At 43.6% G+C, this 16,473-nt stretch overlaps 2 protein-coding genes across 17 annotated transcripts in view; one reads left to right on the top strand and one right to left on the bottom strand.

Annotated features, from left to right (window-relative positions):
• The window catches only part of RPAP2 (RNA polymerase II associated protein 2), an 83,935-nt gene extending 75,410 nt beyond the window's left edge, over positions 1-8,525 (bottom strand). For 6 of the 7 annotated variants that reach the window (XR_014844782.1, XM_085024015.1, XM_085024016.1 and 3 more), the window contains exons 1-2: positions 8,440-8,525; positions 7,296-7,583 (exon numbers count right to left, since the gene is read on the bottom strand). Coding sequence is in view for 1 of the 7 variants with exons in the window: in XM_003125906.5 (XP_003125954.3) it covers positions 7,538-7,583; positions 8,440-8,512 (119 nt within the window). In the remaining 6 variants the exon portion in view is untranslated. The remainder of the gene's footprint in view (positions 1-7,295; positions 7,584-8,439) is intronic. The other variant, XM_003125906.5, reaches the window with a different exon arrangement.
• A 118-nt stretch (positions 8,526-8,643) lies between these two features.
• The window catches only part of GLMN (glomulin, FKBP associated protein), a 39,326-nt gene continuing 31,496 nt past the window's right edge, over positions 8,644-16,473 (top strand). For 9 of the 10 annotated variants that reach the window (XR_014844784.1, XR_014844786.1, XR_014844785.1 and 6 more), the window contains exons 1-4: positions 8,644-8,714; positions 9,574-9,649; positions 10,090-10,215; positions 15,251-15,370. Coding sequence is in view for 7 of the 10 variants with exons in the window: in XM_021090232.2 (XP_020945891.2) it covers positions 9,611-9,649; positions 10,090-10,215; positions 15,251-15,370 (285 nt within the window). In the remaining 3 variants the exon portion in view is untranslated. Of the gene's footprint in view, positions 9,164-9,573; positions 9,650-10,089; positions 10,216-15,250; positions 15,371-16,473 lie in introns of all 10 variants that reach the window. The other variant, XM_021090233.2, reaches the window with a different exon arrangement.

Consider the following 16,473-nt stretch of genomic DNA (forward strand, 5'->3'; position numbering starts at 1 on the left):
ATCAGTTGCATTTCTGTATACTAACAATGAAATATTAGAAAAGGAACATAAAAATACAGTACCTTTTAAAATCACACCCCAAAAAAACCCTAAATACCTCAGAATAAAGCTGACTAAGGAAGTGAAAGACTTATATGCTGACAGCTATGAAACATTAATCAAAGAAATTAAAGAGAATTCAAAGAAATGGAAAGATATTCCATGGTCCTGGGTTGGAAAAATTAACATTGTAAAAATGGCCATACTACCCAAAGTGAGCTACAGATTCAGTGCAATCCCTATCTAATTAACCATGACATTTTTCACAGGACTAGAACAAACAAGCCAAAAATTTATATGGAACCATGAAAGATCCATAATTGGCAAAGCAATACTGAGGAAAAAAAAAAAAAAACAAGCAAGAGGCATAAGCCTCCCAGACTTCAGACAATGTTACAAAGCCACAGTAATCAAGACAGTGTGGTACTGGTACCAAAACAGACATACAGACCAGTGGAACAGAACAGAGAACCCAGACATAAACCCAGACACCTATGGTCAATTAATCTTCAACAAAGGAGCCAAGAATATACAAAATGGGAAGAAGTCTCTTTAGCAAATGGTGCTGGGAAAACTGGACAGCTGCATGTAAATCAATGAAACTAGAACACACCCTCACACAACGCACAAAAATAAACTCAAAATGCTTAAAGACTTAAACATATGACATCATAAAACTCCTAGAAGAGAACATAGGCACAACATTCTCTGACATCAACCAGACAAATGCTTTCTTAGGTCAGTCTCCCAAGGCAACAGAAATAACAACAAAAATTAACCAACGGGACCTAGTCAAACTGACGAGGTTTTGCACAGCAAAGGAAATCATTAAAAAAAAAAAAGGGCAACCTACAGAATGGGAGAAAAGAGCTTCAAATGATGCAACTGGCAAGGGTTTAATCTCTAAAATATACAAAAAACTTACACAACTTAACAGCAAAAATAACAACCCAATTGAAAAATGAGCAGAAGACCTGAACAGACATTTCTCCAAAGAAAATACACAGATGGCCAACAAGCACACAAAAAATACTCAACATCATTAATTATTAAAGAAATGCAAATCAAAACCACAATGAGGTACCACCTCACACCAGTCAGAATAGCCATCATTAACAAGTAAACAAACGGAGTTCCCGTCGTGGCGCAGTGATTAACAAATCTGACTAGGAACCATGAGGTTGCGGGTTCGGTCCCTGCCCTTGCTCAGTGGGTTAACGATCTGGCGTTGCTGTGAGCTGTGGTGTAGGTTGCAGACGAGGCTCGGATCCCGAGTTGCTGTGGCTCTGGTGTAGGCCGGTGGCTACAGCTCCGATTCAACCCCTAGCCTGGGAACCTCCATATGCTGCGGGAGCGGCCCAAGAAATAGCAAAAAAGACAAAAAACAAAACAAAACAAAACAAAAGTAAACAAATAACAAATGCTGGAGGGGGTGTAGAGAAAATGGAACCCTCCTTCACCAATGGTGGGAATGTAACTTGGCACAACCATTATGGAAAACAGTATGGAGGTATCTCAGAAAATACAGAACTACTACGTGATCCTGCAATTGTGCATATATCTGGACAAAACTTTCCTTGAAAAAGATACATGCACCCTTATGTTCACCGCAGCACTATTCACAATAGCCAAGACATGGAAACAACCTAAATGTCCAATGAATGGATCAAAAAGATGTGGAATATATTACACAATGGAATACTGCTCAGTCATAAAAAAGAACAAAATAATGCCCTTTACAGCAACATGAATGGAACTAGAGACTCATACTAAGTGAAGTCAGAAAGAGAAGGACAAATACCATATGATATCACCTATGACTAGAATCTAATAAATGGCACAAACGAACCTTTCTACAGAAAAGAAACTCATGGACTTGGAGAACAGACTTGTGGTTGTCAAGGGGGAGAGGGGAAAGTGGGGTGGACTGGGAGTCTGGGGGTAACAGATGCAAACTATTACATTTGGAGTGGATGGGCAATGAGATCCTGCTGTACAGCACAGGGAACTGTATCTAATCACTTGTGATGAAACATGACGAAGAATAATGTGAGAAAGAACATATATAAGACTGGGTCACTATGCTGTACAGGAGAAATTGACAGAACATTGTAATAAACTATAACGGAAAATAAAATGGGACCTAATTAAATCAAAAAGGTTTTGCATAGCAATGGAAACCATAAACATAACAAAAAGACAACCCACAGAATGAGAGAAAATATTTGCAAATGAAGCTACTGCCAAGGGATTAATCTCCAAAATATACAAACTCATATAGCTCAATATAAAAACATGAAAAAATGTGCCGATATAAAAAGACATTTTTCCAAAGAAGACATACAGATGGCCAAAAAGCACATGAAAAGATGCTCAACACCACTAATTATTACAGAAATATAATGAGGTCACCAGTCAGAATGGCCATCAACAAAAAGTCTATAAACAATAAATGCTGGAGACGGTGTGGAGAAAAGGAAACCCTCCTTGTAAACGGCTACAACCACTGTGGAGAATAGTATAAAGGTTCCTTAAAAAACTAAAAATAGAACTATCATTCGATCCAGCAATCCCACTCCTGGGCATACATCTGGAGAAAACCATCATTTGAAAAGACACACAGACCTCAATGTTCACAGCAGCACTACTTACAACAGTCAAGGAATGGAAGCAACCTAAATGTCCATCAACAGAGGAATGGATGCAGGAGATGTGGTGCACATGTCCAGTGGAATATTACTCAGCAGGAAAAAACCAAAATAATGCCATTTGCAGCAATATGGATGGACCTAGAAATTAACATACTGAGGGAGGTCAGAGAAAGACAAATATCATATACTATCACTTACATGTGGAATCTAAAATATGGCCCAAATAAACTTATTTATAAAGACTTAGCAAACAGATTTATGGCCACCAAAGGGGAAAGGTGGGGGAGGGATAAATCAGGACTTTGAGATGAACATATACACACCACTGCAGAGCAGACAGAAAATCAACAAGGACCTACTGTACAGCACAACCGTCTGTAATAATTTCCTACATGGGGAAAGCATTGGCAAAAGAATGGATACATGTTTATATATAACTGGGTCCCTTTGCGGTACACCTGCAACTAACAAAACATTATGTGTCAACTATACTCCAATATAAAATGGAAAATAAAAAAGATACCATGCTCAGGGCCCACTGTCAGGCTAATTAAGTCAGAATCTTTGAGGACGGTGTCTGGTTATTGCTGTTTTCTTACAAGCGCTCCGGATAATCTTAGGGTTTAACGGGGCTGAGAACCACTGTCATGGGACCAAAGATACCACCTGTCTTGGTGACTTATTTGCTTCCTTTCCTACACCGGCTTCTACTTACCTACCTAGACCTTGATCAGCTCTCGCATCTGGAATGAACTCCCCCTTTTTCCCACCTTCAGGGAGGTGGGGGCAGCAGTGGGACAGGGTTATTCTCGGGAAACAGCTGAAGGTCTCCATCCACCAACAGTGTGGCCATTCCTGCAGTTTGAGGTCATTAACCACTTAGGTCAGCAGTTCCACTTAAGTTCAAAAAGAATGGACTCATCTTTTCTCCCTACCTTCAGGGACTTCCAAGACTTCAGACTCTTAATTCCTTGCCTGGAGCAATATGTTTTACAAAAAACAACTTAGAGGAATGACACAGGATTGCCAATTAGGGACGAAGAGTGACATGGCATTAAAACAAGAAACTTGCAATTGGCACCTGCTCTCATGCTGTTTCATAAAGACCAATCTTACATCGAAGATACATAAAAGACATGAGTACAGATTAAAAGACAGTTCTTTATATAGAATACCATTTACCTTTATGAAAAACCTTTTCCTCATTTTACTGCCTATCAATAAATGCTGTCATATACTAAGATCAGTACAGAATTTGCATTAGGAATTGCTGACTTCAACTGCAGGAATAGCCCATTCTTAATGGACGAGGACCTTCAGCTGTTTCCCATGGATACGCCTGTCTCACCGCTGCCCCCACCTCAAATGATGACCGGCAGTGTGGCACACAGCAGCGGTTCTCAAACTTTTTGGTCTCAGTGCTCCTTCAACTCTTAAAATTAGAGCTTTTGCTTACATAGATTACATCTATTGATATTTACCATATTAGGATTAAAAATTGAGAAAATTTTAAAGCACTTACTTATTCATTTAATAGTAATATACCCATATGTCAACATTTTTAAATGAAAAATTGTGTGAAAAGTGGTATTTTTTTACATTTTTGCAAAGTTCTTTTTTCTTCCTTTTAGGGGTGCACCTGTGGCGTATGGAGGTTCCCAGGCTAGGGGTCGAATTGGAGCTGCAGCTGCCAGCCTATACCACAGCCACAGCACCACAGGATCCTCCAAGCTGCATCTGCGACCTACACCACAGCTTGCGGCAAGACCAGATCCTTAACCCACTGAATGAGGCCAGGGATCAAACCTACATCCTCATGGATACTAGTCGGGTTCTTAACTCACTGAGTCACAAAAGCAACTCCACAAAGTTCTTTAATTTCTGGCTTAACCCTAGTTACCTGGATTGAATGTAGAAGTATTTTTCAGTTGGAATAAATTCGTGAAGGAACACTCACCAGCTAGGGGGCTACCTCCAAGGATTTTTAATTGCTTCATCATCCTGGGTGAACTCAAAATACATTTCAGCTTATCTATATTCTTCCCGTTGTGGGGCTTAGAATAAAATATAATTTCCTCAGGCTTATGGTCCGTATTGAAGAGAGTTGCAAATTACCATCATCATCCTTATGAAGTCAACTTCACTCGTGTGACACTTCCCAAAGCCAAGTCGGTATAATCATCTGTTTCACAGGGAAGTACTCTTCAAAACAGGCCTCAAAGCCATTCAGTTTCCCCGCTTAAACGATCATTATCACTAATATCTTAAAACTTTTAAAACAGAAATTCTATCACTTCACTACTTGAAGTTTTCCCCTTTGCCCCCAGACAACCTGAGCGTATCACCGTAGCCTGCCAGATACTGTCTGAGCGGAATCCTGCCTCCACCCTTCTCCTGTGTTCCTTTCTGCCTTTGCTCAGGATGCCGCACACAACCCTGGACATTCCACCTGTCTTTAAATGACCAATCCTTGTCTTGTCACACGCACTGCCCCTTCTGGCTAGAGGTCTCTGCAAGCTATTCTTCGTCTGGTAAATGCCCACGCAGCCTTCAGGTCTTAGTTATTACGTTCTCAGAGAAGCCTTTCCCTGAAAACCTAGCCCTTCCTGCCAATTTCCAGCCATACTGGACTCCTGTTATTAGTTCCTCCACCCCAGTCTTTGCCTTTAGAGGACTTATAATCTGTAATTCTGTCTTGGTGATAACTGGTATTTCTCTGCTCCACGAGACAGGACCTGTGTCTATTTTGTTCAAAAATCATATCCTCAAGGCCTCTGAAACCATAAAACTTCTAGAACATACACAGAACACTCTGACATAAATCTTAGCAATATTTTTTGTATCTATCTCCTAAGGCAAAGGAAACAAAAGCAAAAATAAACAAATGGGACAGAATTAAACTTCGAAGCTTCTGCACCATAAAGGAAATCATCAACAAAATGAAAGGTCGACTTACTGAGTGGGAGATGATGTTTGTGAATGATATGACCAATGAGGGGTTAATATACAACATATATAAACAGCTCATACAATTCAACATCAAGTAAACCCAACCCAAATGGGAGTTCCTACTGTGGTGCAGCAGGTTAAGGACCTGGCATTGCTGCAGCTGTGGTGTAGGTCACGGCTCTGGCTTGGATTTGACCCCTGGCCTCAGAACTTCCATATGCTGTGGGTGCGGCTGAAACACAAAACCAAAAACAGTTAAAAAATGGGCAGAAGACCTGAATAGACACTTTCGCAAAAATACACAGATGGCCAAAAGGCACATGAAAAAATGCTCAACAACACTAATCATCAGAGAAATGCAAATCAAACCACAATGAGGTATCACCTCATACCTGTCAGAATGGCTATTATCAAAAAAATCTACAGGAGTTCCCGTTGTGGTGCAGTGGTTAACGAATCCGACTGGGAACCATAAGGTTGCGGGTTCCGTCCCTGCCCTTGCTCAGTGGGTTAACGATCCGGCGTTGCCGTGAGCTGTGGTGTAGGTTGTAGACGCGGCTCGGATCCCGCGTTGCTGTGGCTCTGGCGTAGGCCGGTGGCTACAGCTCCGATTCAACCCCTAGCCTGGGAACCTCCATATGCCGCGGGAGCGGCCCAAGAAATAGCAACAACAACAACAAAAATCTACAAATAAATGTTGGCAAGAATATGTAGAAAAGGGAACTCTAGAACACTATTGGTGGGAACGAAAACGGGGGCATCCAGTAGGGAAAAAGAGTACGAAAGTTACTAAGAAAAACCTAAGAACTACCATGTGATCCAGAAATTCCACTCCTGGGTATACATCTGAAGATTATGACACTAATTTGAAAGCCATAAAAAAGAAGGAAATTCTGCAATCTGCAACAATGTGGATGTACCTAGAGGGTATTATGCTTAGTGAAGTAAGTCAGACAGAGAAAGACAAATATCCTACAAGATCCCTTTCCATGTGGAATCGGAGAAATAACTGTATAGAGCAAAAGACACACAGACCCGTGAATACGGAGAACAAGCCAGTGGTTACTAGTGGGGAGACGGCAGAGGAGAAGCACAAGAGGGGGGTACGGGATTAAGAGGGACAGACTACCATGTATAAAATAAATAAACAAGGATATAGTGCACAGCGAAGGGAAACTTAGCCATTATTTGGTAATAACTTTCAATTGAGTGTAATCTATGAAAGTATCTACAGCTCTGTTGTACACCTGAAACTAATATAATATTGTAAGCCACTACAACTTAAAAATTTTTAGACAAATCGTAGCCTCAGGGTTTCACACAGGTGTGACTTATTACATCACATTATTATTCAGTAAGTAATTTTTGAAAGAACGAGTAAATCAAGGCCCGTGCTTCACAAAATGATAAATTACGTATGGACATTTTCATCATCCTCTTGGACTACGATTCTAAAAATCTTTTGTGACAAGAGATTCATCTTGGCTTTTTAGGAGCAGCCTATAGACAGTACAACTTTTTGGTGAAAATACGGACATGATGTAAACAAACCAACAACAGCAACAAAGGTTTCTTGGAGTCTCTGGCATAAAAAGCCAAAAAAAAAAAAAAGGGCAAAAAAAGGAGAGAGTATCACAAGGGCTGGGAAAAAAGTACCTGGTTCATTCAGGTTATTCCTATGGACACCTTTCCACCAGCAACCTCAAAGTGTCCATTTAGTTTTCCTAAAGCGTGGAGTCCGGGCAGCAACAGTCGCTGTTAGAATTTACAGTACTTCCCACATCTACCTCTTCTCTCACAATCACCTCCTCTGAGGCAGCACTCATCATTGTTTTTTAAAATGGTTCAATTAACGGGCAATTCACAGAGAAGTGAAAGCAGCTGAGTAGTTCTCCTACCTTTGAGAAGCATCTTCTTGTTGCAAGGCACTTGTCCGTTTAGTGCCTACAATTAAAAGAAACAAAAAACAGGTCAAGTCTACACCAACTCACCTGGTTACAGGTGAGATTCTTACTCAAACAACCTGCAAACCATCTTTTCTTCTTTTCCACATAGTTCATTTCCAATCCTGTGTGTAAATCTAACGAAATGGGAAGGGGATCCAATTTGGGTTTGCAAACTAATTCTTTTTCTCGCTTAAAATGTATCTCTTGGAGTTCCCGCTGCAGCCCAACGAGGAGAGCGGCGTCTTGGGAGCGCTGGGACGCAGGTTCGATTCCGGGCCCAGCACAGTGGGTGAAGGACCCCGGCCCCAAACTGCACGTGCCGAGGGGCAGCCAAAAAACCCGTATCTCTTCTATCACTGTCGCGTTAATTAACCACTCCTCAAAGTCTGAGTTCTGGGTACTTCAGGGGGCGACCTCTCTTGCTCCCCTAAATGTTCGTTCCCAGGTGAAGGGGGGGAGTGTGACACCCCAGAGAACTGGGGCACCAAAAGCAGCAGCACACCTGCAAGGAGGGCCAGTGGTAGGTTCCCTGCCGCCTGCGGACGCTGGCCTGGTCCGCGGCGCGCTCTGGACCCCCAGCTCCAGACTCCCAGGACCTCCCTACTGCCCGTTCCCTGGGAGACTGGCTCCCAGCCCATCCCAGGAGAAACCCTGGACGGCCGGTGCGCAGAGGTGGGGTCCGGCCCAAGGCCTTCCCCCTGGGGCGAGGGCTCGGCGGTGGGAAGCGCTCGGCCTCCTCCGCCCCGAGACCTGCTCTGGGGCGGCCTTTCCCGAGCGCCCACACGCTTTAGTCTGGAATCCCGTCGGGACCCAGTTCTCAGTTCCAAACCTGGGAACAGGCCCTGCTTCCTTACCTGCGACGTTTCGGGAGGCGCGAGGACCCCGGGCCCGGCGGCCGGCGGAGCGCGGCCGGACCGCGTCGGCCATGGGGAGCGTCGCTGAGAGTCGGAACCTGCCCGGCGCCTCCCCCTCGAGGCTCCGCCTCCAGCCGCGCAGCGCGGGGCGGGGCCGGCCGGGGCGGGGCGGGGCCGGCCGGGGGCGGGGCCCGGAGGGCGGCCGGGGGCGGGGCCCGGAGGGCGGCCTGCGCGCCGGGAGGCGGTGGGCGGTGAGAGTGGCCGGAGGCCCGGCGGTGAGTGAGCGCGCCGCGGGGCGTGGGGCGGGAGGCGTGGGGCCGGGGCGGCCGGGGCTCGCGGTGGGGGGCGAGCCGCCGAGGGCCGGGAGTCACCTGCCGCCCGCGCCCGCGAGGTCTGGGGCCCGAAGGCCCACGCAGGCAGGAGCCGGCAGAAATGGCCGTCTCGGATGCCGCCTGCGCGCGCTGGGGTTTTATCCGCCTTGGAGCGCGCTGCCGTGAGGTCCCGGCCCGCCCGCGCCCCACTGCGGGGCTGGGGACCCGCCTTCCCGCCGGGAGGAACGCTGGCCTGCGGGAACCGGGCGCTGTTCCCGGAGGGCCGCCGCTGCCTTGTCTCCGTGCGCTGTAGCGATTTCACCAGCTCGATTGATTATACTGGGGGGTCATTAACAGACAAATGACCCGCTCACACTTGAGCTGGAGGGCATCGCCCCTTTCACTCCCTCCGGGTGAGTTGTGATGCAGTCCAGTTTGTCAAGGGGGCCATTAAAAAATAAACAAATCCCGTAATGATTAGAACGGCTTTCAGGCCCACCTTTTGGGAAAAAAGTCTGCCTTTTAAAAACTGTAATATTAGAGTCCACATTTGCGCTGCCTCTTGAAATGGCACTAGAGGATTTTTTTCCCTTGAGTTTAACGTTCAAAATTATGCTCCAAGAAAACGTAAAGATGAAACAGGAAGGGTTTTTCTTTTTTTTTTTTTTAATTTTTATTTTCTTAGGCTAACCTACTTTCAGTAAAAACATTTCAGCTTTAAAGCTTTCCATTTTCTTTACTGTATTTATTAACTATTCATCAGAATGAAACAACTTAATAATACTTCACTATAGTATTACTGATGGTTAACACCTCATTTTAGTACATTTCAGCATCAAAACTACGAAAAATAAGAAGGAATGGCTGTGGAGGAACTTCAGTCCATAATAAAGAGATGTGTAAGTAATTTTTTCTTCTTTTTTTCTTTTGGTGAAGTTAACCTTTCAAAATATAAGAAGGGCACAGATTATATTTAATTACATTAGCAGTCACTAACATTGTAAATCGTCTGTAATCCTGCTTTTTTTGACCTATGAGCGAATAGCATGAAGGCAGGAAGACAGATTAGAGGATGTCATTTGGATAAATAATATTTATAGTTTTAATACTGATCCTTACACATTTCTTTGGCAGAGTGGATTTCAAGATGATTTATTAAACTATTTATTAGGCTAATCCTAATTTTCATACATATGCTTATCTGCAATTTATCTAGAACTTAAACAGATTTCTTTTTTTTCAGTCAGAACAAGTAGTTATTGAATTTTCATTTGCCCCAAAATACTTGTTTTTTTGACTGTTTCTCTCCTTGTTTATTTGTTTCTTTTGTTTTTGCCAGCAAATCCTAGAAGAGCAAGACTTCAAAGAAGAAGATTTTGGCCTGTTTCAGTTAGCAGGCCAAAGATGCTTAGATGAAGGGCACATAGATCAGCTGTTCGAAATTATTCAAAATGAGAAGAACAAGGTGAGCACAATCGTTGTATGTACTTTTCAGTCTTTAGGTAAGATAACAGCATAAAACCGTGGAAAAATAAAAAGGAATTGGGACTAACAGTGCATGTTAGGGTGCTTATAGTCTGGTGAAAGAGATAAACACGTGAACAGCTAGCAATAAAGGGTGAGAACAAACAGATGCTTTACATCTGTTAACTCATTTAGCCTCTCCAGGATAAGTGTTATAGTTGAAATATAAGTAAAATTCCTTAGAAGATCAAGGATCGCTTCTGGTTTTGGAATCATCAGTTTACACTGAGAAATGTCAATTTCAGGCAGGCTCAATATTAGCAGGTGGGGATCAGCACGTTCTTTTCCTGTGGCCAGATGTATATGGAAAACCAAATACTGAGTAAGATGGTATTTTGTGAAAGCTGGATGACCTCGCTAGATTGTCTGCAGAATCATTCTGCACAATGCGAGAACATTTTGGGGGGGGGGATCAGGAATAGCTGGGACTCAGTACTGACCACAATGCCTCTTTCTGTCTTTGGACTTTCCTCTCCTGAGACACGGCGAGACCCTCTTCTTGCCCAGGAGCATGCTCTTTCTTCCTTTCCAGTACCGTCTGCTTATATAGAAGTTTTTTGGTTGACATTACAGTCTAGTCATGCTGGCTGAGGATCACATCCAGGGCACCTTGATTATATTTAGAAGGTTATTAAAACTGTTTGTTTGTTTGTTTGCTTTTTAGGCCCGCACCCGCGGCATATGGACATTCCCAGGCTAGGAGTTGAATCAGAGCTACAGCTGCTGGCCTACACTACAGCTCACAGCAACAACGGATCCTTAACCCATTAAGCAAGGCCAGGGATCAAACCTGCATTCTCATGGATCCTAGTTGGGTTCCTTAATTGCTAAGCCACAAAGGGAACTCCAAAACTTTTTAATCATACATTGTTATGGACTCTCTTACTAGTTCAAAAGGCTTGTCCTTTTTTAATTAGGACATTCTGGAGTCCCTTAATGGTTCAGCAGGGTAAGGATCTGGTGTCACTTCTGTGGCTCAGGTCGCTGCTGTGGTTGAGATTTGATCCCTAGCCTGGGAACTTCCATATGCTCTGGGCATGGACAAAAAGAAAATTAAAAAATTAAAAAATAATTAGCACATATCATTTAGTACACATGGTCTTTGTTTTTTTGTTTGTTTGTTTTGGTTTGGGGAGTTTTTTTGGCCATGCCTGTGGCATGTAGAAGTTCCTTGGCCAGGGATCAAACCCATGCTACAGCAGTGACCCGGGCTGCTGCAGTGACGCCAGAGCCTTAACCTGCTGCACCATAAGGAAACTCCTAGTACTTTGTTTCTGCTAAGTGTTTATAATACCTTTGTAGCTCAAAATAAATTTAATCCTTTCTTTAACTACTTGATTTTTCTCAATTGCATTCTCAGAGGATAACTTTTAAGAGTACCTTACTATTAGCTAATGATAATAAAATTAATAAAAGCTAATATTTATTGCGTATTTACTACGGGCCAGATAGTCTCTTAAGTGCTTTACGTCTTTCAACTCATTTAGTCTCTCTAAAGTCCCACGAGATAGGTTAAATTCACTTTGTAGATAAGAGTCACTGAAAGATAAGTGACGTGCCCCAAACTTAGCTTTTCTGTGACATCCCCCATTCAGACCTGTGCAGCCTGCTTTCAGAGCTCTTACCCATTCCGCGCTGCCTCTGGATAGCACCCTGTGACACCTGGGGGGAAGTATTAGAATGAAGAGCACCGATGGGGGGGTGAGAGAGAGTGACGTGACAAAGATGCTGGGGTTTCTAGCCTCTGAGAGGACCGTATATAATATCCTGAACAGAAAAAGGCAATCTAAGAAGAGGAAAAAGTTCCCTGACAGAGGACGAATAAATTTTCTTGGGCCGTATCGAGTTTAGATGCAGCAGGCAATCGAAAATAATGTGTAGAGCTCGGTAGAGAAAGGGGGTTAAGATGTGGATTTGTGTGCGACTCTTAGGGGGATTAGGTGATTGCAGTAGATTTAAGCATAGTGCGGTTTAGCTTTGATAGCCTGAGAATCATTTTTGTAATGTGTGGTCTGCTAATAAATTCAGAGGTTCAGATATTGCTAAAACAGTGTTTATTTCTTTATTTTTTTTGTTTTTTTGCCTTTTCTTGAGCCGCTCCCACGGCATATGGAGGTTCCCAGGCGAGGGGTCGAATCGGAGCTGTAGCCACTGGCGTACACCACAGCCATAGCAACGCGGGATCCAAGCCACGTCTGTGACCTACACCACAGCTCACGGCCACGCTGGATCCTTAACCCACTGAGCAAGGGCAGGGACCGAACCTGTAACCTCATGGCTCCTAGTCGGATTCGTTAACCACTGTGCCACGACGGGAACTCCCGAAAACATAGTTTAAACCTGACTGCACCTTGCCAGGTGACACACACAATCCAGACAGACTCAAGATTTAGTATTAATCTGTTCTGTGTAAAAAAAAAAAAAAAATTGAAGCAGTAGAAATAATAGTTTGTCCTAAGACTCTATAGTGCAGGGGTTTTCAACATTGCCGCTGCTGACATTTTGTAGCAGTTACCACCCCAGTGATGGCAGTCCAAAAAAAGGTGGGCTGGCATCGCCAAATGCCCCCTGGTAGATGGGGACAAAATTGCTCCCACTGGAGTTCCTGTTGTGGTGCAGCGGAAACGATTCCGACTAGGAAGCCACGAGGTGCCGGTTCGATCCCTGGCCTCGATCAGTGGGTTGGGGATCCGGCGTTGCCGTGGGCTGTGGTGTCGGTTGCAGATGTGGCTTAGATCTGGTGTGGCTCTGGTATAGTCCGGCGGCTGCAGCTCCAATTGGACCCCTAGCCTGGGAACCTCCATGTGCCACAGGTGTGGCCCTAAAAAAAGACAAAAGACAAAAAAAAAAAAAATTGCTCCCATTGAAAACCACTGATATATGAAAGGCATGGGCTTTGGAGCTGGACGGGCGTCTATGCAAATCCTGGCTCGGCGACATTTTAGCTGTTTGGACATCAGGCATCTCAGTAATCTCTAAACTTGGACATTCTCATCTGCCAGCTAGGGATAATATAATTTTACCCGGTAGGGCTGTTAGCATTAAACTGAACAAGATGTAGCTTGTGGAGAGTAAGTATTTATTCCCCTTTCTCAGAAGTGTTCACTATTTAAATAATGACTGGATACTCTGCAGCTGAGATGATTATATCTTTACCACAATTCTTTTTTTCAACCCAGATGTGTAAAATCTTATTCAAATCTGGAATTTCTCCTTTAATTAATTATTCTCAGAGAATCCCTTACAATGTAGGAGAAGACCTATGCAAAGGGAAAGAGGGCTTAATTGGAAAATAGAGACTCTAGGAAATTTAAGTTTTTAAATGCAAGGATAGACTTATTTCATAAGTAATGGTGGAGTACATACTTAGTAACTTGGAAAAATTACAATACATCTATTAGAATAAAGCATAACATAAATTCCCAATTAGTAAAGACCTAAATATTAAAAAAAGTCAGGCCACACAAAAAATAGAACAGGAGAGAATATCAAATCTTTGGAGGGAGATGATTTGTTATGCTTAGAAGGAGTTGTTATCATTCCCCCGTATTTGTGGAACATCTATTTTGTAGCAGTCCATATACTGAAAGACAGATATATTCAAAATAAGTTATTTCGTATGTTAAAAGGTGATAAATTCTATGGAGAATGCTGCAGCCTGGTTGGGGGGACGAATTGTGTTAGGTAAAATTGCATAGACATCTGCAGGAGGCCGAGTTGTAACTGTGTGACTGTCCAGGATAGAGGTGTGCCAGGCAAAGAAAAACTAGTCTGAAAAGAGTATTCAGAGCGCTCAACTGAACTGTCTATTCCATTAGATAAGAAACATGACTGATTTGCTATTTGTTTAAAAGAAATTAGTTTAAGGCTTCATTTTATGCCATATTTCCAATATAAACCTTACTAGTAAAATAAAAAGAAAGGTGAAATTATATATGTGTGTTTAATTTCAATTGTATATGTATATATATTTAATTTCAAATATATGTCTATATATATTTAATTTCAATTGTATATATGTGTATATATATTTAATTTCAAAGGGAAATCCATTTATTTTAGACCTAAAAGCAGTAGAAAAGGGACCAAACCAAAAAAAAAAAAACCATTATGTTTTGCTACTTAAAAAATTAGGACAGGAGTTCCCGTCGTGGGGCAGTGGTTAACGAATCTGGCTAGGAACCATGAGGTTGCGGGTTCGATCCCTGGCCTTGCTCAGTGGGTTAAGGATCTGGCATTGCCGTGAGCTGTGGTGTAGGTTGCAGACGCGGCTCGGATCCTGCGTTTCTGTGGCTGTGGCGTAGGCCGGCAGCTACAGCTCCGATTCGACCCCTAGCCTGGGAACCTCCATGTGCCGAGGGAGAGGCTCCAGAAAAGACAAAAAGACAAAAAAAAAAAAAAAAAAAAAACCAGGACAAACAAACCAAACAAAACAGCAATAACTTGTGCAGTACAGTAAAGTGGGTATTTACACGTGTGGAGCTCACGCAGGTTGCGGAGACAAACACGGAAGTGACCAGTTGATGAATCAAAGTGTAGACAGATAGGTTTTCCTCTTTGGTGGACTCAGCGTCCACACGCCCCGACCCTCTCTGTCGCGAGTTCTCTAGGACGCAGTAAGTCCTCCCCGGCGTGGTGCCGCGTCTCTGAAAGCACGGAATGTGTGCCCACCTGTCTGTGCCCCACGAACGTCTCTTCCTCCCGGGAGCCCTAGTGCAGCCGTCGCGGAGCCTCGGAAGCCCCTTTGGCCTCCTCCCGGTGGGGTCGCCTGTTCTCCTGCTGTCCTTCTCTGTAGTCCACCTTCATTATCGTACGTGACCGAGGGGCTATGCTTGCTATCTGTCATCTTCCTAGATGTGTTTTCTTTTAAGTGAACCTCACCTTTTCTGTTTTGAGGGAAATTATAAGCTCCCCCAGCTTACGCGAGCACTTGGCGAGATGGCAGTGTGTGCTTAACGCCTCAGCTGTTTCTGCAGGTCATCGTTAAGAACATGGGCTGGAACCTTGTTGGGCCTGTCGTTCGATGCCTTTTATGGAATGATAAGGAAGATGATAAAAGAAAGTATTATTTTCTGATGCTTGATTTATTGGTAGAGGTAAGTTAACAAAACCAGATTCTCTTGGTCACAATACATAGCAATGTTTTATAATTCCCTTTCATACCTTTGGTGAGAAAGCTTTTCGTTCATGTAAACATAGGAGGGAACTCTTTGGAGAAAAGACCCAATCTTATTTATTGGATGGGCAAGTCAGTTTCTTTTTTCCCAAATTTTCTGGATGTAAGAATTATCTAGAAGTTCCCTAGAAGGAACCACCAGGGGACTAAGGACCCAGCATTGTAACTGCTGTGGCTCGGGTCACTGCTATGGCACAGGTTCTGTCCTTGGCCTGGGAACTTTTGCATGCTGTGGGCATGGCCAAATAGGAAAACAAAAAACCAAAAACAATGCTATTGAAAAAGGGGGGGGGGCGAGTTACCATCCTGGCTCAGTGGAGATGAACCCACCTAGTACCCATGAGGACGAAGGTTCAATCCCTCGCCCTGCTCAGTGGGTTAAGGATCCAGCGATGCCATGAGCTGTGCTGTAGGTTGCAGACATGGCTTAGATCTGATGCGGCTGTGGCTGCGGCCAGCAGCTACAGCTCTGATTTGACTCCTAGCCTGGGAACTTGCACACGCTGGACTTGCAGGCCCTAAAAAAAAAAAGAAAAGAATTATCAAACCTCATCCCATATCCACTCATTCAGAATCTTCAAAGAGAGACCTCAGATGCTCTAGATTTTTAAAAGTAGCTTGTTGTATAAATGTGAAGTTTAAGGTTCAGAGAGGTAGTTTAAGGCCACTCTGATCTTTTTGGCAATGTTGGAACTAAAATCAAATCTCAGTGCTCTCTCCTCTGTGCTCTGTTCTCTAAAAGAATATGGAAAGCCTCGAATGCTAGTGATCACAGTGGGACTAGGAGGGGAAGTAGATTATTTGTGACTGATAACCTTAGAAAGAGACTTCCTGAAAGGTCAATAGAGTCATAAGCCAAAAATGATGGTTAGGAGAGAGAAATTCTGACAAGAAGAGCATTATACAGAAGAAGCTACTTAGGAGTTCCATTGTGGCACAGTGGAAATGAATCTGACGTATCCATGAGGACGTGGGTTCAATCCCTGGCCTCACTAAGTAGGTTAAGGATCTAGCGTTGCTGTG

Source organism: Sus scrofa, chromosome 4 (genome assembly GCF_054392235.1).
Source record: "Sus scrofa isolate SSC_HxYL_T2T_F1_AM1 chromosome 4, Sscrofa_HxYL_maternal_Yorkshire_Landrace_v2.0, whole genome shotgun sequence".
NCBI classification, from domain to species: Eukaryota; Metazoa; Chordata; class Mammalia; order Artiodactyla; family Suidae; genus Sus; species Sus scrofa.